Below are 20,001 nucleotides of genomic sequence, written 5' to 3' on the forward strand. Positions count from 1 at the left end.
GCAGTTGCCCAGATTGCGAGTTCGGGTACTAGACTGTGTATTCCTGTAGACCCCCCCCAACGGCCCTCCCGACAATCGCAGCAGAAGGGTACCCAACCCCTCCTGCAGGTCCTCCCAATAACCTCCCCTAAGATCGCCGGCAGGAGGGTACCCAACCCCTCCTGCTGGACCCCCCCCCCAACGAACCCTCCCACCCCGGAACCCCCTTAGTCTTACTTTCCAAGTTGGACCGGACGGCTCCTCACACGTATGGCCAGCAGGCTTGCCTCCGTCCAAATGAGGCGGGCCCGCCCCTACCCTGCCCAACCCACAGGATCCTAGGGCCTGATTGGTCTAGGCACCTAAAGCCACTCCCGCTATAGGAGGGGCCTTAGGTGCTTGGGCCAATCAGGCCCTAGGATCCTGTGGGTTAGGCAGGGGAGGGGAGGGGCGGGCCCGCCTCATTTGGACGGGGGCAGGCCTGCTGGCCAGACGAGCGAGGAGCTGTCCGGTCCAACTTGGAAAGTAAGACTAAGGGTGGTGTTTCGGGATGGCGGGGTTTGTTGGGGGAGGGTCCGGCAGGAGGGGTTGGGCACCCTCCTATTGGCGATATAGGGGGCCGTTGGGGGGGCCGGCAGGAGGGGTTGGGCACCCTCCTATCAGTGATCATAGGGGGGCTGTTGGGGAGCTGGCAGGAGGGGTTGGATATCCTCCTGCCGCGATCGTTGGGGAGGGCTGGTTCTGTCGGCATGAAGGGCTGAGCACCTTCCTGCCGGCGATCGTCGGGGGGGGGGGGCGGGTTCTATTGGCAGGAAGGGTTGATCTGACAAATGCAAGTTGGATCGAGAGTAAATGCGGCAACGTGCGAGTTGGATCAAAAGTTGGAGGAGACAGACAACATGGCGGAGACATCTAACACCCGGTCACGAACACGGTGAAACACAGGTAAATAGCGGTTCCTAGAAGGGGGGACATTGGCCTGCGGGGACAAATCTATTCACCGTTTTTGCGGGCGGTGAAAGGATTTGTCCCCGCGTCTGCGGCGATTTGCTAATGAGGTCACCATAACCCGCAGCCAAACCGCAGCCACGCAGCGGTTCGCTGCGGGGATCGCTCCCCGTGTCATTCTCTACTTTACATGACTGTTTTCTTGATATTCTTGGCCAATCTTTGATTTTTTTAAGTTTTCTCAACTTTGGAACGCTCTTCCGTTCCTTATAAGAAGCTCTGGTTCTCTTCTATTTTTTCGTAAGCTTTTGAAAAACTAATTTATTCACTAAACATTTTGGAAATTAATTCTTTTCAAAGTTTTTCTTTTATGGTTTATTTTTTTTAGAATGAAGACTCGGTATATAAAGCCAAGTATTAGATTAGATTACCGTATTTTCACGCATATAATGCGTGCGTTATACACGATTTTTACAAACCGTGCATAACCTTGTGCATTATACGCGTGAGCGCATTTTTCAACGTTTTTTTTACATAGTTCTCCCCCCGACGTCCGATTCACCCCCCCCCGCAGGACCACTCGCACCCCCACAGCCTCCCCCCCCCCCCATCATGGAGAAGCTCCTACCGTTCTCCTGCTGCTTCCTCTTCCGGCGGTCCCACCCTTTCTCTGACGTCGGAGAAAGGGCGGGACCGCCGGAAGAGGAAGCAGCGCAAACGCAGGGCTCACAGAAGGGCCGGGACCGCCGGAAGAGGAAGCATTTCAGAGCAGGGCTCACAGCAGGGCCGGGTCCGCCGGCAGAGGAAGCAGCAGGAGAATGGTAGGAGCTTCTCCATGATAGGGGGGGGAGGCTGTGGGGGTGCGAGTGGTCCTTCGGGGTGGGGGTGCGAGCGGTCCTGCGGGGGGGGGTGAATCGGACGTCAGGGGGCATCAGGCTTTCAGGGTGGGGACAGGACTTCAAGGGGGAGAGGAGAGTCGGGGCGGGCGAAAGGAGAGTCGGGGCGGCATGCGCGGTATACGGGTGTGCGCGGTATATAAAAATTTCTTTACATAAATTACAGTTTCCCGCGCGCTATACCCATGTGCGCATTTTACACGGGTGCGTGGTATATGAGTGAAAATATGGTAGATAGGTAATTCTGGCATTAGCATGTGCCATAGAGAAAAGGATGCTATATACCTTGGTGGGATGTGTCTGTCTGCGGTATATGTAAGGAGGTAATTCTGGAAAATTCAGCTGAAGTTGGGCGCTAGTATGTGCTATGCATGAATTCTATATCAATTATGTGTGTGATTAGCATTAGAGAATATTGGTATAGGCTGTTCTTTGGGTGTGACCATTTAACACCTTGTCAAAGGCCATGTAAATGCTTGTGCCTAAGTTCATGTTAGAGACGGTATTCTAAACGTTTAGCGTGTAAGTGCTTAGCAAGCCCTTGCGCAAATACCCTCCCTCGCGGTTGTGTGCTCTCTAACGCTAGGGCATTAATTAGCCAATTAAATTATATGTGCAACCGACAGTATTCTTTAACTTGCATGGGTAATTTGCAAAATTGTGCGCACAAAATTATTGAATGAGGGGATTTATGTGAGACGTATTGTATGATATCTGTTTTCATAAAACCATCTTTTGGCACAACAAAGGATATTCCTCTTTGTCTGTTTGGGTATATTTATTCCATATGCCATAGAATGAATCAGATATAAGGTTACAAATTATGTGTGAATGTGTGTGTGTGTGGGGGGGGGTTTAAATTTCATTGGACTAGTTGAAAATCAGAAAGGAGAAAGTTAATTACCGTATTTTCACGCATATAACGCGCGCGTTATACACGATTTTACAAACTGAGTATAACCATGCGTGTTATATGTGTGAGCGCGTTATACAATTTTTTTTTTCTCATTGCGATCCGGCATCCCCCCTGCGAACCGGCATCCTCCCCCCCGCTCGCGTCACCCTCCCCTCCCCCGCGATCCTACATCCCCCCCCCCCGCACCGCAAAGACATCGCTTACCCGATTGGGCACCAGCACCAATGCACAGGACGTGCCAGTGCCAGTGCCTGAAGATCCTCTCTCGCCTGGGCTGGGCTGGGCGGTGCGAGGGAGATCCTCCCTCTTCCCTGTGCTGGGCTGGTCTGGGCTTTGAGCATTTGCGCATGCTCAAAGCCTTCTGGTCTCGCTCTCTCTGAGATTCTGAATCTGAGAATCTCGGAGAGAGCGAGACCAGAAGGCTTTGAGCATGCGCAAATGCTCAAAGCCCAGACCAGCCCAGCACAGGGAAGAGGGAGGATCTCCCTCGCATCGCCCAGCCCAGGCAAGAGAGGATCTTCGGGCACTGGCACGTCCTGTGCATTGGTGCTGGTGCCGGTGCCCAATCGGGTAAGCGATGTCTTTGCGGTGCTGGGGGCGATGTAGGATCGCGGGAGAGGGGGGGGTGACGCGAGCGGGGGGGGAGGATGCCGGTTTTCAGGCCAGAAGAGGGAGTAAGCAGGGGTGGCGGGAGGAGGTTATAGCAGCAGGCGCGGTATACGCGTGTGCGTGCTATATAGATTTTTTTTACAGCAATGCTTTGTTCCCGCGCGCTATATGCATATGCGTGTTATACACGTATGCGCGTTATATGCGTGAAAATACAGTAATTCTAAAGTTCCTATGAAAGCAATAGCGGATTAACCAATGGATTTTTTTTTATTTTTTAGCTGTAATGCAACCAAATAGTCCGAAAAATCTTTTTGAAAGTTCTACTTAGGCCTAGATTCACTAAGCTCACCGTTGTTGGGTGATCCATGGCCGAGTCTTGCCGGGTGACCGATTCACTACGAGTCCTCATGCAAATTAATGTGATCGGCCGCACAGCGACCCGCACGGATTGCTGCAGAGCGATCCAGACGTATGCGCAGACCTTCCTCTTCGCCTGGAGATGCGATCCGCGCATGCGCTTGCTCTCCGCACAAGCTTGAGGTCAAAACAAAAGGTTGGGGGGAGGGGTGGTTGCACTCGCTGACTCCACGAGTAGACTTCAGGAATCATTTCAAGCAGCCCCCCCTACAAAAATTTATTTTAACCTTTCATTTCTAGCATTGTAAACCGGCCAGGTGCACATCGATGGTCGGTATATTAAAATTAATTAAACTTAAACTTTGCCGCCGGACTCTTTAGGATCATAGAGGGAAACGGACTAGAGAAGAAGCCACCAAAAGTTTGATTCCCTTCAGTTGCTAATGTTAGAGACAACACGGAACAGAACACAGTGTGCAGCCCCGCGTTAAACCCACGGGTTAAAACCACGGGCTCGCACTGCACTTTTTGCACAAGGAAGATGTGTTTTAAATGTTTTATTTTTTTAGTTTGAGCCTGGGGTTTCAGAGCGGCAGAGAGCAGGACAGTCGGCGAGGACGTGATCGGCCAGTCCAGTCAGTGTTCCTTCTTCTGTTTAGTGAATCAACAGCTTTCTACTTTGCATGGCATTTCCCCTCATTTGCATGGACTGAACCGATCGGGTGGGAGATTGATCGGCCAGAAGGTTAGTGAATCAGGTTGGGGAATGCTCGCAAACTGGTTGGGACACGATCGATGAGTCTTAGTGAATCTAGCCCTTTGTAGGGAAGTTATGAGCTAGTGAAGGATTCAATTTGATGTTTCGTCCTTTTGTTATAATTGCTGACTGCTGTGTTGATGTTGTGTTTGGTTTTTTTTTTAAATCTTTGCTGCTAGGCTCAGTTATACCTAGGGGAGCTTCCTTCCCAACAGACCTTGCCAGTCATTGGTGAAAAACTGCACCAGGTGTTTCATGGTGTCTTGGAAAACTTGATCAATGTCATGAATGGCTATTGTCTTCCAGAGCCTTATTTCAGTTCAAAGGTAACATACAGAGTAACCATACAGAAGGCAATCTTTATGCATGGTGATTTGCAGAGTGTGTTCCCCCCCCCCCCCTCAACCCACCCACATAAATTTGTCTGAAAATTGCTCACTCCAAGTGTGGGACTAAGTTTGCACATTGTTTAAAAATATGCAGACGTTTCTGGGTGCATGGTTAGGTTAGGAGAGAAGAGTGCATGCATAAATTTCATGTTAAAATCCGCGTGCACATTTTTTTTTTTTTCTTCCAATTTTCTACCCACACAAAAAGCAGCTGCAAGTGACTGCATATTTTGCACTTGCTTGTTTGCTTTGGGGGTCTTAGTACATGCAGTTTGAAAATTGCCCCACTTTTGAATATATATAATTTATAATATATACTGCATATAAATTAAATTGTATTAATGATAGATACAATAATATATAGTAAATAATTATATTACTTGTGATTAATTGTTGTAAAAATTGGAAATTTAATAAATAAAAATTAAAAAAAAAAAAAGAAAATTGCCCCACAGTACATAATCTTTTACTCTCTGGTGAGCCAGTATCTTGAATTCTGCATTGAACTAAGGCCAGTACTGGGCAGACTTGCACGGTCTGTGTCTGTATATGGCCGTTTGGGGGAGGATGGGCTGGAGAGGGCTTCAATGGCTGGGAAGGTGTAGATGGGCTGGAGTAGGTTTTGGCGGAGATTTCGGCAGTTGGAACCCAAGCACAGTACCGGGTAGAGCTTTGGATTCTTGCCCAGAAATAGCTAAGAAGGAAAAAATTTTAAATTGAATCAGGTTGGGCAGAGTGGATGGACCTTTCGGGTCTTTATCTGCCGTCATCTACTATGTTACTATGCATGGATGAAAGCAGATTTTCCCACTGTACTTAACTGAGCAGGTGCTGCTGTTGCATCTGTACTATCTTAATATAGAAGAAGATAAAGCATTTCAGGCTGGACCCTAAATTATACTGCTACTGGGTGCGTTCCTGCCAGTTCATGTGACCTGTATTTGTTTGTCCAGCGACGGATGCCTTTGCTGAGATGTATAAATGAATAATATACCTGCAAATGTCACGTCTCTATTCATTCAGATCAAAGAGTGGGTGATTACGTTGATGAAGACCCTACGAGACCCCTCCTTGCCACTGTTAGAGCTGCAGGAGATCATGACCAGTGTGTCTGGACGAATCCCAGCCCCGGTAGAGAAATCGATAAGAAAAGTAATGGCACAGTATGCCAGCAATATTACCTCTGTTCTCTGCCAGTTCCCTAGTCAGCAGGTGAGCAGTTACTAATACACCGGGTTAACCGAAACGTTTAGATCTGTGTATATATTTTTTGAATACTTTTTAAAGTTGTTTATATAGATAACTGCATTTATTTTAAAACTTGTTTCCTGCATTATCTAAAAATTCTAAGCAGATAACAACAAAGCCTACACAATTTTAAGAAACACACATGTACCATAATGCCACACAAAAAACAATAAAAAGAAATGTAATTTACATAAGTCAGTTATATAAATAACAATATTAATGTTCCCTTTGAAGTCAGTCTGCTCATGTGTATTGTGGGTCTCATACGAAAGGAAAAGCTTTTGGCCCACTCTAATCTTTAATGCGGGAAAGATTGGGATGGATATGTGATCGTTACAGATTGTCTGTCATGCTGAGCCGACAGTGGCAGCAGTTTCGGGATATCTGGGGACAGTGGCTTACCAAGGGTGGGGTGGACCGCCCCAGGTGCACACCCGGCCGGGTTTGGAACCTCCTGGGACCTGCACTTCAGCATGGCTGCTGGTCCACCCCCGTGGCCAAGAAAAAGGCTAAGAAGCCGGCGGGAGCGGCGAAAGCATCCTTTAAGGAACACCCTCCCGATCTGGCTCTATCCCGCCACCTTCGTTACGCCACCGGACATTGGCCCAGGCAAGGTTGACCAATGGCTGAGAACGCTTTCCGGTGGTGTCACAAAGGGGGTGGGATAGAGCCAGATCGGGAGGGTGTTCCTTAAAGGATGCTTTCGCCGCTCCCGCTGGCTTCTTAGCCTTTTTTGAAACTTAGCAGTGGCGTAGGTGTACCAAGGGCAGGTATCAAAAAAATGATGGCCGGGGAGGGGGGTGTTAAAAAATGATGGGCCGAGGGGAGGTGTCAAAAAAAATGATGGGCCGGGGAGGTGTTTAATAAATGATGGCCCAGGGTGTCACATACCCTAGTTATGCCACTGTCTGGGGAAGGTATATGGAGATTGAGTGGCTTGAGGCTGTTAAGGCAGACTCAGACCTGTAGGGCACTGGTTTATTATCTTTTCATGATATTATAGTTGAGGGAGACATGAAGAACTCCTACTCTGATAAACACTTTCACTTTCAGGATTTGCTGTACTGTTGCATAGATATAGAGCAGTTTTCGTGTTTTCTTGTTTTAGGAGGTTTATTTTAATTTTAGGGGGTTTATTTTAATTTTATATGATAGGGCCACATTCAGATTGTTAATTGCCACACCAAGTTTTTTGGGATTAGGGGCACAATATGCTACAATTGTGATTATTGCTTATTTGTTGATGTATACAGACTGTTTCGCTGTGTATCCTGCTGTCTTTAAATAAAGAATTACAAAAAAAAATGCTTTTGGCCATCTGTAAAGCATCCCAAATTCAGAGATTTAACTCACAAGGTAGGAAGTTCCATAACAATTGTGCTACAACAATAACCAAAAACATATTTGAATGATTTTCTTCCAATCTAATTTGCCCTGTGGAAGGAACATCTAAAAAGGACTTCCTTACTTTCCTAATCAAACCAGTCTAACAACCTGTGTTTTTATGACCATTTACCAGCAGGAGGCGATAGAAGTACCTAGAGAGAGGAACTACATAGTGCGGGTGAGGTAGATGTCACAGTCTTTGAGTCTCTAGCTCTAGCAGGTGAAAGATTATTGCAGAATCGACAATCCTAGGCTTCAAGGGCAAACTAGATGCATATCTCCTTGAGAGAGGCATATAGAGATATGGTTGGCTATAGGGTAACCCAGGTGTATACCTGGCAGGGCCTCCGCGTGTGCGGATCACCGGACTAGATGGACCGAAGGTCTGATCCGGAGATGGCGCTTCTTATGTTCTTATGTTCTTAAGATGGTTCTGTGTGCAGCTCCTGGGCCTGTTAGTAGCTGATTGAATATATGTGTGTGGGGTGGGGGGGCATTATTTATTCTTCAGGAAACCCTTGATCCTTGGGGTACACTCTGTGTCTGTGAGTCTCTTCCCCCATGCTTCGGTTTGCTTCTTCCTTCCCTTTCACCTGGAAAAAAAAAAAAGCAAATGAAGATAAACTGAAGAAAAGGAGTGAAGTTGATCTGTGCGAATTGGAATTTCTGGTTGAGTATCTGCGGTAGTACCTTATTTTCTGTTCCTTAGTTCCCCCTCTTCTTTTCTTGGCAGGACCTCGGGGTCATCCATCCTTAGCACTGATTTTGCTAGTGCCATTTATAGAATTCCCTCCTATACGCAAGGCGTGTTATGTGTGTACAAATACAGTCATCATTCTTATGCAATAATGATGTGAAATCTGAAGTATGGCCATGAAATGTTAAAGTAGTAATGAGTGGATATTGTACGCTGATGTTAGAAAACCACAGAATGGCATCCTAGTCCAACTTGTCATGATCTTGCACAAGGATTACCATATTTTCCCAAATATAGGCCGTTTCCTTGTATAGGCCGCAAAAAAATGCCTATACGAGTTTAAAAACTGGTAGATAAGCTTCCCCATTGTATTAGCTGTGGCGTTTCTACCAGTAACTGGGGTGGCCTATACAAGTTTTAAAAATCACCCCCTCCACCTTACCTCCCTCGCTGGAAGACCTGAATCGCTGCTGCCTCAAATCGCGGCCAGTGGTGCAGGGCTGGAGAGATCTTTTCGATCTCCATCCTGACCCTGCGCTGCTTCCTGCGTGCCGATGCCATCGGTTCAGTTGGAAGGACTTCAGGCTTAATAACTTTAAACAAGGAACACTAATGTTTCAAAGAGGATTCTGTAGCGTCCCTCCAGACCTGCACAGATGGGTATGTGCACCCCATCCAGCAGGTGGAGACAGAGAAAACCTAACCTGAGAATCTTGGCTATATACCAGCTGTGCAGTCCCTGAGCCAGCCAGTTGTTGTTAGTATCCATATCTGTGCAGTCCTGGTCAGGTATAGAATTACAGCCCAATTAGGAAATTGTTTTTTGGTTGCTTATACCAACTGCAACTTCCTTTTTTTGTTCCAGATTTGTGCTGGACTGGGGTTGAGGGGAATCTCTCTAGCCTTGAGGATGTCAAACCTGGGTGGCCAGATCCCTCCCTCCACTTCACCCACATCCCTTAGGGATCATTATTGGTGCCTCGACTGTGTTTCTCTCTTGCTAGGCAGACAGCCAGTCTAGAGAGCCGGTAGGGTCTGCTCTTTACTATTTGGGAATAAATGCATAAAAGACAAAGGAGGAAAGTTGTTTCCCAGGGGTGGTGCACCTTCCCTGCAGCACTTTTGGCCTTTTGCTTTTAGGGGCCTGAGTAAAGTAGAGGGAAAAAAAATGCCACGATGAGTGCAGGCCGCAATTGGCTAAAGAAATGCTCCGTTTGTTCCTGCCGTAGTGGGTTATTTGAGAAGCGGCTCTGGTGGTCTCTGGGTGACAGCAGACAGTTTTGCGCAGGGAGAGCCCTGATTGCCAGCATGGCCATGATCTTGGAGTTGGCGGGAACTTCTGCCGCATTCGCTGCTGTGGAGGCTGAAGATCAACTGCCATGTCTTTTTCTCAGAGGTGTCCTCGGTGATTCTGCCAGTGACGATCAGAGGCAGAAGGATTCAATTTGTGAGTTTTCCCCTGATTTTATATTGGCAATGTACTCGGCTTTTTGAAGGGGAAGGATGTTCTGTCCCAGGACCTGGTCTTGGCAGTCACTAATCATACTGTCCTGGTTGACAGCAGTACTGCCTTAAGGGATCCTCATGGAGGCTCTCTTGAAGCAAACTTTTGATATAGCAGCTTTAGCGGTCCAGGCGGCTGTGTGTGATGGTTTAGTGGCAAGAGCCTGTTTTTGGTGGTCCAACAGATCTGAGGATGATTGATCCTTCGTGGACCAGAGGATTGCAAAAATTGAGATGGGCTCCTCCTCCTTGTGTGATGTGTTCTATGATCTTCTCAAGACGTCTGAAGTCTCTGGCCTTAAGTGTGGTGGCTAGAAGGTTGCTTTGGCTTCGGGGCTGGTCAACTGATACGGCCTCTAAGTCAAAGCTTATACTAGTGCAATATGTGTGTTATTCTGGCTGAGCAGATTATATTTCAGTGCTTGTGAGCCTAACTGCAGCTCCGGATTCTTCGAATCTACTCTTATTTCATGGAGGGTTCTTCTGCCCCCTACAGTTTTTTCCTTCTGCAGGCGAGCCGAAAGAAGTGTTTCTGATCTGCTCTGTTTGTTTATTTTTGTCAGTTGTTTTTGGGTTTCTTCCTGGGGTTTTTTTTTTTTGCTTGATTTCGGTGCTAAGAGCTCCCCTAGTCAAGGTTCCAGCTCTGCCTGCGTGGAGGAGAAGCAGACTGAGGTCTGCAGTTGACAGGCCAATCCCTTGTGGTACCTGTTGGCCAGCTTGCAGAGGCCTTTTTGAAGCTCTGGGTCTGTTCCCCCTGTGGCATTGCTCACCTACTGCATTGCAGGGGCTTGAACAAAGGCTGTTAGGCATATGTAGGGGGCTCAGCGGGGTCTCACACAATGCAAGCTGTTTCGCCTCCCCCCTTTCATGTCTGTGGGAGTTGGAGGCTCAGTCAGACACCGGTCAGACTTGGCAGCCTGAATATTCAATGCTGGAAGGACGTTCCTTTTTGAGGCAGATCAAGTTTTCCTTTGAAGCTGTGGCAGGCTGCAGCACGTTGCCAGCACAGGTCATAGTAAGTAAGGCTGTTACAGCCTATGAGAAAAATCAGGGTGGGGGGGGGTCTGTAAATCTTGTTTTTAAAGGCTTCTGCCTGTTCCTGCATGTTCCCTTGCCTCTAAAATTGCTAGGTTTTTTAAATTTCGTTTTAGTGTTTTGGAGCTGGTGTTTGGCACTAAAACACTTCTGTGGTGGCCATCTTGGATTTCCCAATAGCCCCATAGATAGGAAGAGGGTGGAGATTTTTAGACTTTCCATAATATGAAAATGCATGTGAGGCAGGCTGTATCCACATGCTGTAGTGGTTATGTGAAATGATCCTAAGATTAAAACAAAAAAAAGAAAGGGAACAATATATACATTTTATTTATTTATTTATTTTTTAATGCCATTAAACCAATATGTATGTTCCTGACAGGACCACTTGTTGGCTTCATCCATCTAGAGACTGTATGTTGCTCCTAAGATTATGCAAATCACAAGCAAATTAATTGTGGTTGTCCTGTAAACCCGCTATAGGACTACTAGGATGTTTCTAGGGAGGCCTTGACTTAATACATTATATTTATATCCTGTCTGCTTACAGAATACTCTGTGGAGAACAATATCTTTCATATCAAATAAACAGTTGAGTTCTGGTTTGCAGATTAATGCACTAGACCTTGAATGATATGAAGTCATGTTTGCTTTACATTTCAGTACCAGTATGTGGAAGGAACTAGTAGCAGGTGCATGTGGACTGGAGGAATAGCCTAATGGTTTTGCTTGCTTCATATTTTTGTCTTCTTAGATAGCCAGTATCTTGGACAGTCATGCTGCCACACTGCAGAGGAAGGCAGACCGAGAGGTGTTCTTTATGAATACCCAGAGCATTGTGCAACTGGTCCAGCGGTGAGTACTTGAATCTCTTTGGCCAGCTACGGTTTGTACATCTTTTCATGTGAAGTTCTCCATCAGCAAACAGAATATATGTAGCCACTCAAGAGGTGACGATCTGACAGATGAGAGGACAGACTTCTCTCCTATGGCAGTTTGTGTCCTGATGTAGATCGCAGTGCTCCTGTATAATCTTCATCAGCTTGGCACGAATGGATGCGAGACCCCCCTATCCCCCATACTTAAAACCTTCAGTATGACTGAAAAGGAACAGCAAAAAATATCAAATCATGTTGACTTTAAAAAGACTTTGCCAAAGTACTCATAGGCATAGTAGTAAGCTTTGGAAGGTCATGAAAAGTTTCAAGTTTAATTAAAATTTCTTATACTGCCTAATCAGCCTTCTAGGCGGGGTACAAAATCCCCCACACAAGCCTCGAATAGTTATGATTTTATACTGAACTTATTTTATTAAAGTATAAAAAGAGACACTGTTCTGTATAATTGTTATTTTATAAACACAAATAATACAGAGCAAGGATCTTCAAAACCCCTGTCTCCCCCTCCCTTTCACAAATATCCCATCCACTATTGTGAAAACTGAACAAACCGAATTACTACAGAATGCTACATAGAAAAATCAAGCTAATGGAATACTTCAGTCACACATGCAGGAATAGTGTTAGGGGAGAGCAACTAGGGCAACTGACCCCTGGTCAGAGAGAGAGCCCTAAGCCAGCTGGAAGCTAAAGAAGCACAGCCTGGGCTTTACGGTCCCAGTTATGTCTAATACCAGCTCTGGCAGGATACATATTTTAAATCTGAAATATTCTAATCACATTCTAATAAATTAATTTTTTTCTAATTTTTGTTGTCTAATAATTTTATTCTTCAAATCACATTGGTCTGAGGCTTTGGTTTTCGGTTCCTTCTGTCTTCATCATGGCATGGCTGTGTAGTCCTTCAATCAGTCTCTTGATCCTATCCTTATGGGCCAGTCTTTAAAGTCTAATTCTTAGTTCAATCTTCTGTAGTGTCTTTCTTGTCCAACCTTTAAAGATTTGATTAAGGACTTGACTGTAAAGATTGGACCAGAAAGACACTACAGAAGATTGAACTAAGGATTAGACTTTAAAGATTCACCCATAAAGATTGGATCAACAGACTGATCCTTACAAGGACTTCTTTTGAGGGGGTTTTGCCTTATTCCAACATAAAGTTAAGTGCCTTTTGGAACACTATGAATATGTGGATGTATATTTTAAAATTTTAGTGATGTTTTCACTTGATATTTTTGCACATAATGAATTAAATTGTTAACTTATTTAAAAAAGATTACACTATTGACTTTCTCTCTTTGTTTGGGTAACCTTTGCATATGGCCAGGAAAGCTTTACAGTTTTTCTTGGGCTCTAGGACTGTGCTCCTTAAAAGCTGAGCACCTGAGCAATTCTAGGAGTGTAGCTGACAGATTTATATACAGTGTGTTTAAATTTATCTTCATATAGGATTAATTACTGATGCTGTTGGAGGGTTGAGGGAGTGACTAGCCAAAAAGGTAGGTTTTTACAGCTTTTCTAAAGTTAAGAAGTCCTTTAAGGGCTCTGATAAGAGGAGGTAGGCTGTTCCAAGTTCAAGTTTTTATTAAAATTTGATTCCATCGCTTATCAGAGCTTCTAAGTGAGTTCCAGAGGTTTGGTAAGAAATGGGAATAGGATTGTTTCCAGGCAGTCTGGAGTTGGAGGGAGTATCCTGATGGTGTATGTAGGTGTATTTGATCTTGGGAATGTCGCGTTCTCTTTGGGGTATAGAGAGGAAGTTTGTCTGAAAATATTTGGGTGTCATGTTGCAGAGGGATTTATATGCCAACATTAGGCCTTTGAAAATGAAGTGTTTAGTTATGGGCAGCTAGTGGGCCGGTATCAGTACTGGAGAGACTAGATCATGGGCTTGTAGGTTTTTCACTAGTCTTATTGCTGCATTTTTTACTCGCTGTAGTCATTTGGTGTTTTTTTGCTCTAAGACCATTGAATAAAAGCATTGCCATAATCCAGGCGTGTAAAGACAAAGGCATAGAGTAGTTGGGTGAAGTTTTGTTCCCTGAAGCAGGTTTTTTTTTTGTTTTTTTTTTATATCTTTCGGAGCAGGCGAAGGTAGTAGAAGGATGAAGAGACTACTTGCAAGATGTGTTTTGAGAGTGATAGGTTTGAGTCGAGAGTAATTCCTAGGCTCTGTACTTTGTCTTTTGCCATCAAGGTAGTTGATTTTACATGGTCGCTCACAAAAATACTTGTAAATCTGGAAAATTGAAAAAAATTTGCACGCATCTGGTCAGTCCTTAGAGGGAGTATTGCTCAGGGGAGAGAAGTTCATCTGGGTGTGTCAGGTGATGTCAGCATTTGTTTGGCTGCATTTTCATGCTTCTTTCCTGTCAGTATTTTTTTTGGTGGGCTTTCACATCTACTACTATTACCTATATTTTTCGGTCCATAAGACGCACCGGACCACTCGTAGAGGAGGAAAAACCGGGAAAAAAAAATTGTGTCTGGTGCTGGGAAGCCCACAGCCTGAAGCCGCCCATACAGCAGCCAGTCACAGAGCAGCACGACCAGGCAGGAAGCGCAAAGATTGCGCTCCTGCATTGTGCATCGCTCTTCTAAGACAAAAGCAACCCTCCAGGAGACCATGTTGGACCACCACCACTAAAAAAGGTCCTGGGGGGGGGGGGGGGCGCAGTGTATTCAGACCATAAGACGCACCGGACCATAAGACGCACCCACTCGTAGAGGAGGAAAAAACCAAGAAAAAAAAAAAATTGCGCCTGGTGCTGGGAAGCCCACAGCCTGAAGCCACCCATACAGCAGCCAGTCACAGAGCAGCGCGACCAGGCAGGAAGCGCAAAGGTCGCGCTCCTGCATTGTGCATCGCTCTTCTAAGACAAAAGCAACCCTCCAGGAGACCGTGTTGGACCACCACCACTAAAAAAGGTCCTGGGGGGGGGGCGCAGTGTATTCGGACCATAAGACGCACCGGACCATAAGACGCACCCACTCGTAGAGGAGGAAAAAACCAAGAAAAAAAAAAAATTGCGCCTGGTGCTGGGAAGCCCGAAGCCACCCATACAGCAGCCAGTCACAGAGCAGCGCGACCAGACAGGAAGCACAAAGGTCGCGCTCCAGCATTGTGCATCGCTCTTCTAAGACAAAGGCAGCCCTCCAGGAGACCGTGTTGGACCATCACCACTAAAAAAGGTCCTGGGGGGTGCAGTGTATTCGGTCCATAAGACGCACCCCCTTTTCCACCCCCTTTTTGGGGGTGGAAAAAGTGCGTCTTATGGTCCAAAAAATACAGTAATTATTTCTATAGTGCTACCAGGCGCACGCATCTCTGTACAGAGTCACAAAGAAGACAATCCCTGCTTATTCGATGCTTATTAGTATCAATGTTCTCACCTTGGTTTGCTATGATAATGGTTAAAACGATTTCTCATTTTTGCATTTTATTTGCATTAAGCGTGCTAATTTGTGCTACGATTTATGAAAACATACAGATTTAATAAATTACCATATATGTTTACATTGGTTTCAATTAAACCTTTTCTACCTTTTTAAAAAAAAAAGTCTGGATATTTGAATCATTTCATTTTTACCTGTGCTTTCTCCATATACCTTTTCAGATCTCTTTTTCATGCATTCTTTTCCTAGTCTCTCCTCTCACCATAGCTTGTTTCATTTTTTTTCCATCTTCCTCTGAAAGATACTTTTGTTGTCCTTATCCCCTTCACTTTATCGTGTTTGTGTCCTCTATCCTTCCCATCCCCCAGTACTTTTTGCTCCTTAAATCCTTGTGCTACTCTGTCTTTCCCTTTTGCCCACCGTATTCCTACCACTCTCCTCATTGCTGTTCTTTCCCACATCTTTATATAAATATGAACCGACAAGGACTTCTGAGAACACTGAAATACTTTAGGGCTTCCACATAATAAGATTTCTACAATTGACAACAGTCAAGTTTTCAGATATCCACAATGACTATGCATGAAATTGAATTTACATATTCTGTCGTCTTGGCATACAAATCTATCTAATGGGTAGTCTTTGCGGATATCCTGAAAACCCAACTGGCCGAGTGTGCCCCGAGGACTGGGTTGAAAAACACTGGACTAGAGGACATGAGGGGTGTGGAGCATTGACTTTAATGGTTTGCAGAAGAGTCAAAGGGGGCCAGTTTGCTGAAGTTTTGCAGAAGGGAGTTTCCTGGGCAATATTTGCAGAATTTGCAGTTCAGTTGCCCTGAATGTGAGCCTGATAAAAACAATAACACAATTAAGCAATAAGGATATAGTACTGCATGAATATTAACGTGAAGTCCCAGTCTGCTGCCCCTATAAACACTGAATAACAGTCCAGAAAACATGTGTAGGAAGGTGATCAAGCCTCAAGTCTTATTAGGCATAGGTAAATCTATATATATAAAATCGGAGGTATGTATGTGTGTATGTATGTATGTATGTGTGTGTGTGTGTATGTGCCGCGATCATGCAAAAACGGCTTGACCGATTTGAACGAAACTTGGTATGCAGATCCCTCACTACCTGGGGTGATATGTTCTGGGGGTCTTGCGGCCCACCTGCACACGTGGGCGGAGCTACAAACAGAAAATCAGATTTCACCCATTCATGTCAATGGAAAAAATGAAAAAAGCTGCCATTCTCACAGTAATTCAAAAACGGCTTGACCGATTTGAACGAAACTTGGTATACAGATCCCTCACTACCTGGGGTGATATGTTCTGGGGGTCTCGCGGCCCACCTGCACACGTGGGCGGAGCTACAAACAGAATATCAGATTTTACCCATTCATGTCAATGGGAAAAATGTAAAAAGCTGCCATTCTCACAGTAATTCAAAAACGGCTTGACCGATTTGAACGAAACTCGGTATGCAGATCCCTCACTACCTGGGGTGATATGTTCTGGGGGGGTCTCGGCCCACAACTCTATGTTGCTTGCTCAAGGGTGGGTTCACCTAATAATTTATATGTTCTTGCTCCAGGAGGTGAAACTAAAAGTGTTGTTTATAATCACGTTTTGCGTTAGTTGTATTGTATTCATTTTGTCAAATATTTCACATAATTTGAATATTGTACTTTTTATTAAGCTGTAAAACAATAATTTCATTCACCACTATAAAGTATCTTTATTTGAATCCATTTACAGTGTTATTGCTATAATTAAATACCCGTGCAACGCCGGGGCATCAGCTAGTAATTCTATAAAGTAGGACTAACATGTACAGGCCAACTTCGGATTCCTAAACCATTACAGGGGTCTAGGGCACAAATGAAATTGGCAAACACGACTAACAGAGAACAACGGAATCCAGAGGGACAACCAAAAATGGGGAAACGGGCTGAGGACAAAAGAGACACCCCACAGGAGGAGGATGACTGGGACGAGGTTTGTGGACTGGTAACTCATGAGGGGGTCGCCAGGAGTGCCAAACCACAAGGAAAACCAGCAAGAAAGGCAAACAACCGGGACTTACATTGCTATACACTAATGCTAGGAGCCTAAGGGCTAAAATGGGAGAGCTGGAAGTCTAGCCAGCAAAAAGGGCCTAGACATAATTGGAGTCACAGAAACATGGTGGACCGACGAGAATAAATGGGATGTGGCTTTGCCAGGGTTCAAACTCTACAGGAGAGATAGGTCACACAAAAAGGGTGGAGGAATAGCGATATATATAAAGGATTCCATACCTTCAACCAGGATGGAAACAGCAGTAAGGGCGGATGACTTGGAATCACTATGGGTTATGCTATCCGGAGGAACTGAAGCAGACATAAAATTGGGTCTGTACTATCGCCCACATGGACAAACGGAAGAAATCGATCAGGATCTGAAGGCTGAACTGAGGCAAGTATGCAAAAGCGGAAGTGTGGTGGTGATGGGGGACTTCAACTACCCGGGAATAGACTGGAGTATCGGACACTCAAACTGCATGAGGGAGACCGCATTCCTGGAGGTCACAAGGGACTGTTTTATGGAACAGCTGGTCACAGAGCCAACACGGGGGGATGCAACTCTTGACCTAATCTTCAACGGACTAGGGGGACCCGCTAAGGAGGTGGCGGTACTAGCCCCACTAGGAAACAGCGACCACAACACGATCCAGTGCAGGCTAGAAATTGGATCAACAAAGGTAAATAGAACTACAACGACAGCACTCAACTTCAAAAAAGGGAATTATGATGCCATGAGGAAAATGGTGGGAAAGAAACTCAACAATACCGCAAGGAAGATGGAGTCTGTAGAAAAAGCCTGGACCCTACTTAAGGACACGGTGCACGAAGCACAGACCCTGTGCGTCCCCAAGTTCAGGAAAGGGTGCAAGAAAAATAGAACAAAAAACCCAGTGTGGATAACAAATGCAGTGAAAAAGGCGATAAATGACAAGAAGGCATCTTTCAAAAAATGGAAAAAGGACAAATCAGAGGACAACCAAAAGGAACATAAAAAACACCAAAAGGAGTGTCACCGAGTGGTTAGGAAAGCAAAAAGAGAGTATGAAGAGAGACTGGCGGGGGAAGCAACAAACTTCAAATCATTCTTCAGGTACGTCAAGGGGAAGCAACCGGCAAGGGAGGAAGTGGGACCCTTGGATGATGGAGACAGAAAGGGAGTGGTAAAAGAGGAAAAGGAGATAGCTGACAGGTTAAACGAGTTCTTCACGTCAGTCTTCACAAGGGAGGACACAACCAACATTCCGGAACCCGAGGAGATCGTAAAAGGAGATCAGGATGAAAACCTGGTCCAACTAGAGGTGAGCAAAGTGGATGTCTTTAGGCAGATAGACAGGCTAAAGAGCGACAAATCGCCAGGTCCGGACGGCATTCACCCAAGGGTACTCAAGGAACTAAGGAACGAAATAGCTGAGCCACTTCAACAAATATGCAACCTATCCTTAAAAACTGGAGAGATTCCGGAAGACTGGAAAATAGCAAATGTCACGCCCATCTTCAAGAAAGGCTCAAGGGGAGACCCAGGAAACTACAGGCCGGTGAGCTTGACCTCGGTCCCGGGAAAGATGATGGAAGCGCTGATTAAAGACTGCATCTGGGAACACATCGAAAACACTGGGCAGCTAAAGCCGAGCCAGCATGGCTTCTGCAAGGGCAGGTCATGCCTCACTAACTTATTATACTTCTTTGAGGGGGTAAGCAGCCAGGTGGATAAAGGGGAATCTATAGACATCATTTACCTTGACTTCCAAAAAGCCTTCGACAAGGTACCACACGAAAGACTGCTAAGGAAGCTATGGAACCACGGGGTGCAAGGGGAGGTCCACTGATGGATCAAAAACTGGCTGGCGGACAGGAAACAGAGGGTTGGAATAAAAGGTCATTACTCACACTGGCAATGGGTCACGAGCGGAGTTCCGCAGGGGTCGGTGCTGGGACCGCTCCTGTTCAATATATTTATCAACGACCTGGAGGCAGGAACAAAATGTGAGATTATTAAATTTGCAGATGACACTATACTATACAGCAGGGTCAAAACCATGGAGGACTGCGAAGACCTCCAAAAAGATCTGACAACGCAGGAAGAGTGGGCCAAAAAGTGGTAAATGAGCTTCAACATAGGGAAATGCAAGGTCATGCATGTAGGAAAAAAGAACCCAATGTTCACTTACAAAATGGGGGGATCACCGCTAGGGGTGAGTAATCTTGAAAGAGACCTGGGAGTGATGGTAGACACATCATTGAAGGCGTCAGCGCAGTGCGCCACAGCCTTAAGGAAGGCGAACAGAATGCTGGGCATCATTAGGAAGGGTATCACGACCAGGATGAAGGAAGTAATCCTGCCACTGTATCGTGCAATGGTGTGCCCGCACCTGGAGTACTGTGTCCAGTACTGGTCGCCGTACCTCAAGAAGGACATGGCGGTACTTGAGAGAGTCCAGAGTAGAGCAACTAAGCTAATAAAGGGTATGGAAGACCTCTCATATACTGACAGACTGAAGAAGTTGGGGCTTTTCTCCCTGGAAAAGCGGAGACTTAGAAGAGACATGATAGAAACTTTCAAGATCATGAAGGGCATAGAAAGAGTGGACAGATTTTTCAAATTACGGGGAACCACAAGCACAAGGGGGCACTTGGAGAAATTGAAAGGGGAAAGGTTTAGAACAAACGCCAGGAAGTTCTTTTTCATTCAGAGGGTGGTGGATACATGGAACGCGCTACCGGAGGATGTGATAAGCAGAAGCACACTACAGGGCTTCAAAGAGGGTCTTGACAGGTACCTGGCGGACAAAGGGATTGAGGGGTACAGATAGGAGTAGAGGTAGGTAATAGGGATAGTATTAGAGGATTAGAGGCAGTTACAAAATTAGTCATGGACACTGTTCAGGCAATTAGGCCTGATGGGCCGCTGCGGGA

At 45.6% G+C, this 20,001-nt stretch overlaps 1 protein-coding gene across 7 annotated transcripts in view; it reads left to right on the top strand.

Annotated features, from left to right (window-relative positions):
- The window catches only part of ACACB (acetyl-CoA carboxylase beta), a 272,288-nt gene that overhangs the window by 122,561 nt on the left and 129,726 nt on the right, over positions 1-20,001 (top strand). For all 7 annotated transcript variants that reach the window (XR_004540311.1, XM_033954376.1, XM_033954378.1 and 4 more), the window contains 3 exons: positions 4,645-4,791; positions 5,878-6,066; positions 11,478-11,578. Coding sequence is in view for 6 of the 7 variants with exons in the window: in XM_033954376.1 (XP_033810267.1) it covers positions 4,645-4,791; positions 5,878-6,066; positions 11,478-11,578 (437 nt within the window). In the remaining variant the exon portion in view is untranslated. The remainder of the gene's footprint in view (positions 1-4,644; positions 4,792-5,877; positions 6,067-11,477; positions 11,579-20,001) is intronic.

This window comes from Geotrypetes seraphini, chromosome 8 (genome assembly GCF_902459505.1).
Source record: "Geotrypetes seraphini chromosome 8, aGeoSer1.1, whole genome shotgun sequence".
NCBI lineage: Eukaryota > Metazoa > Chordata > Amphibia > Gymnophiona > Dermophiidae > Geotrypetes > Geotrypetes seraphini.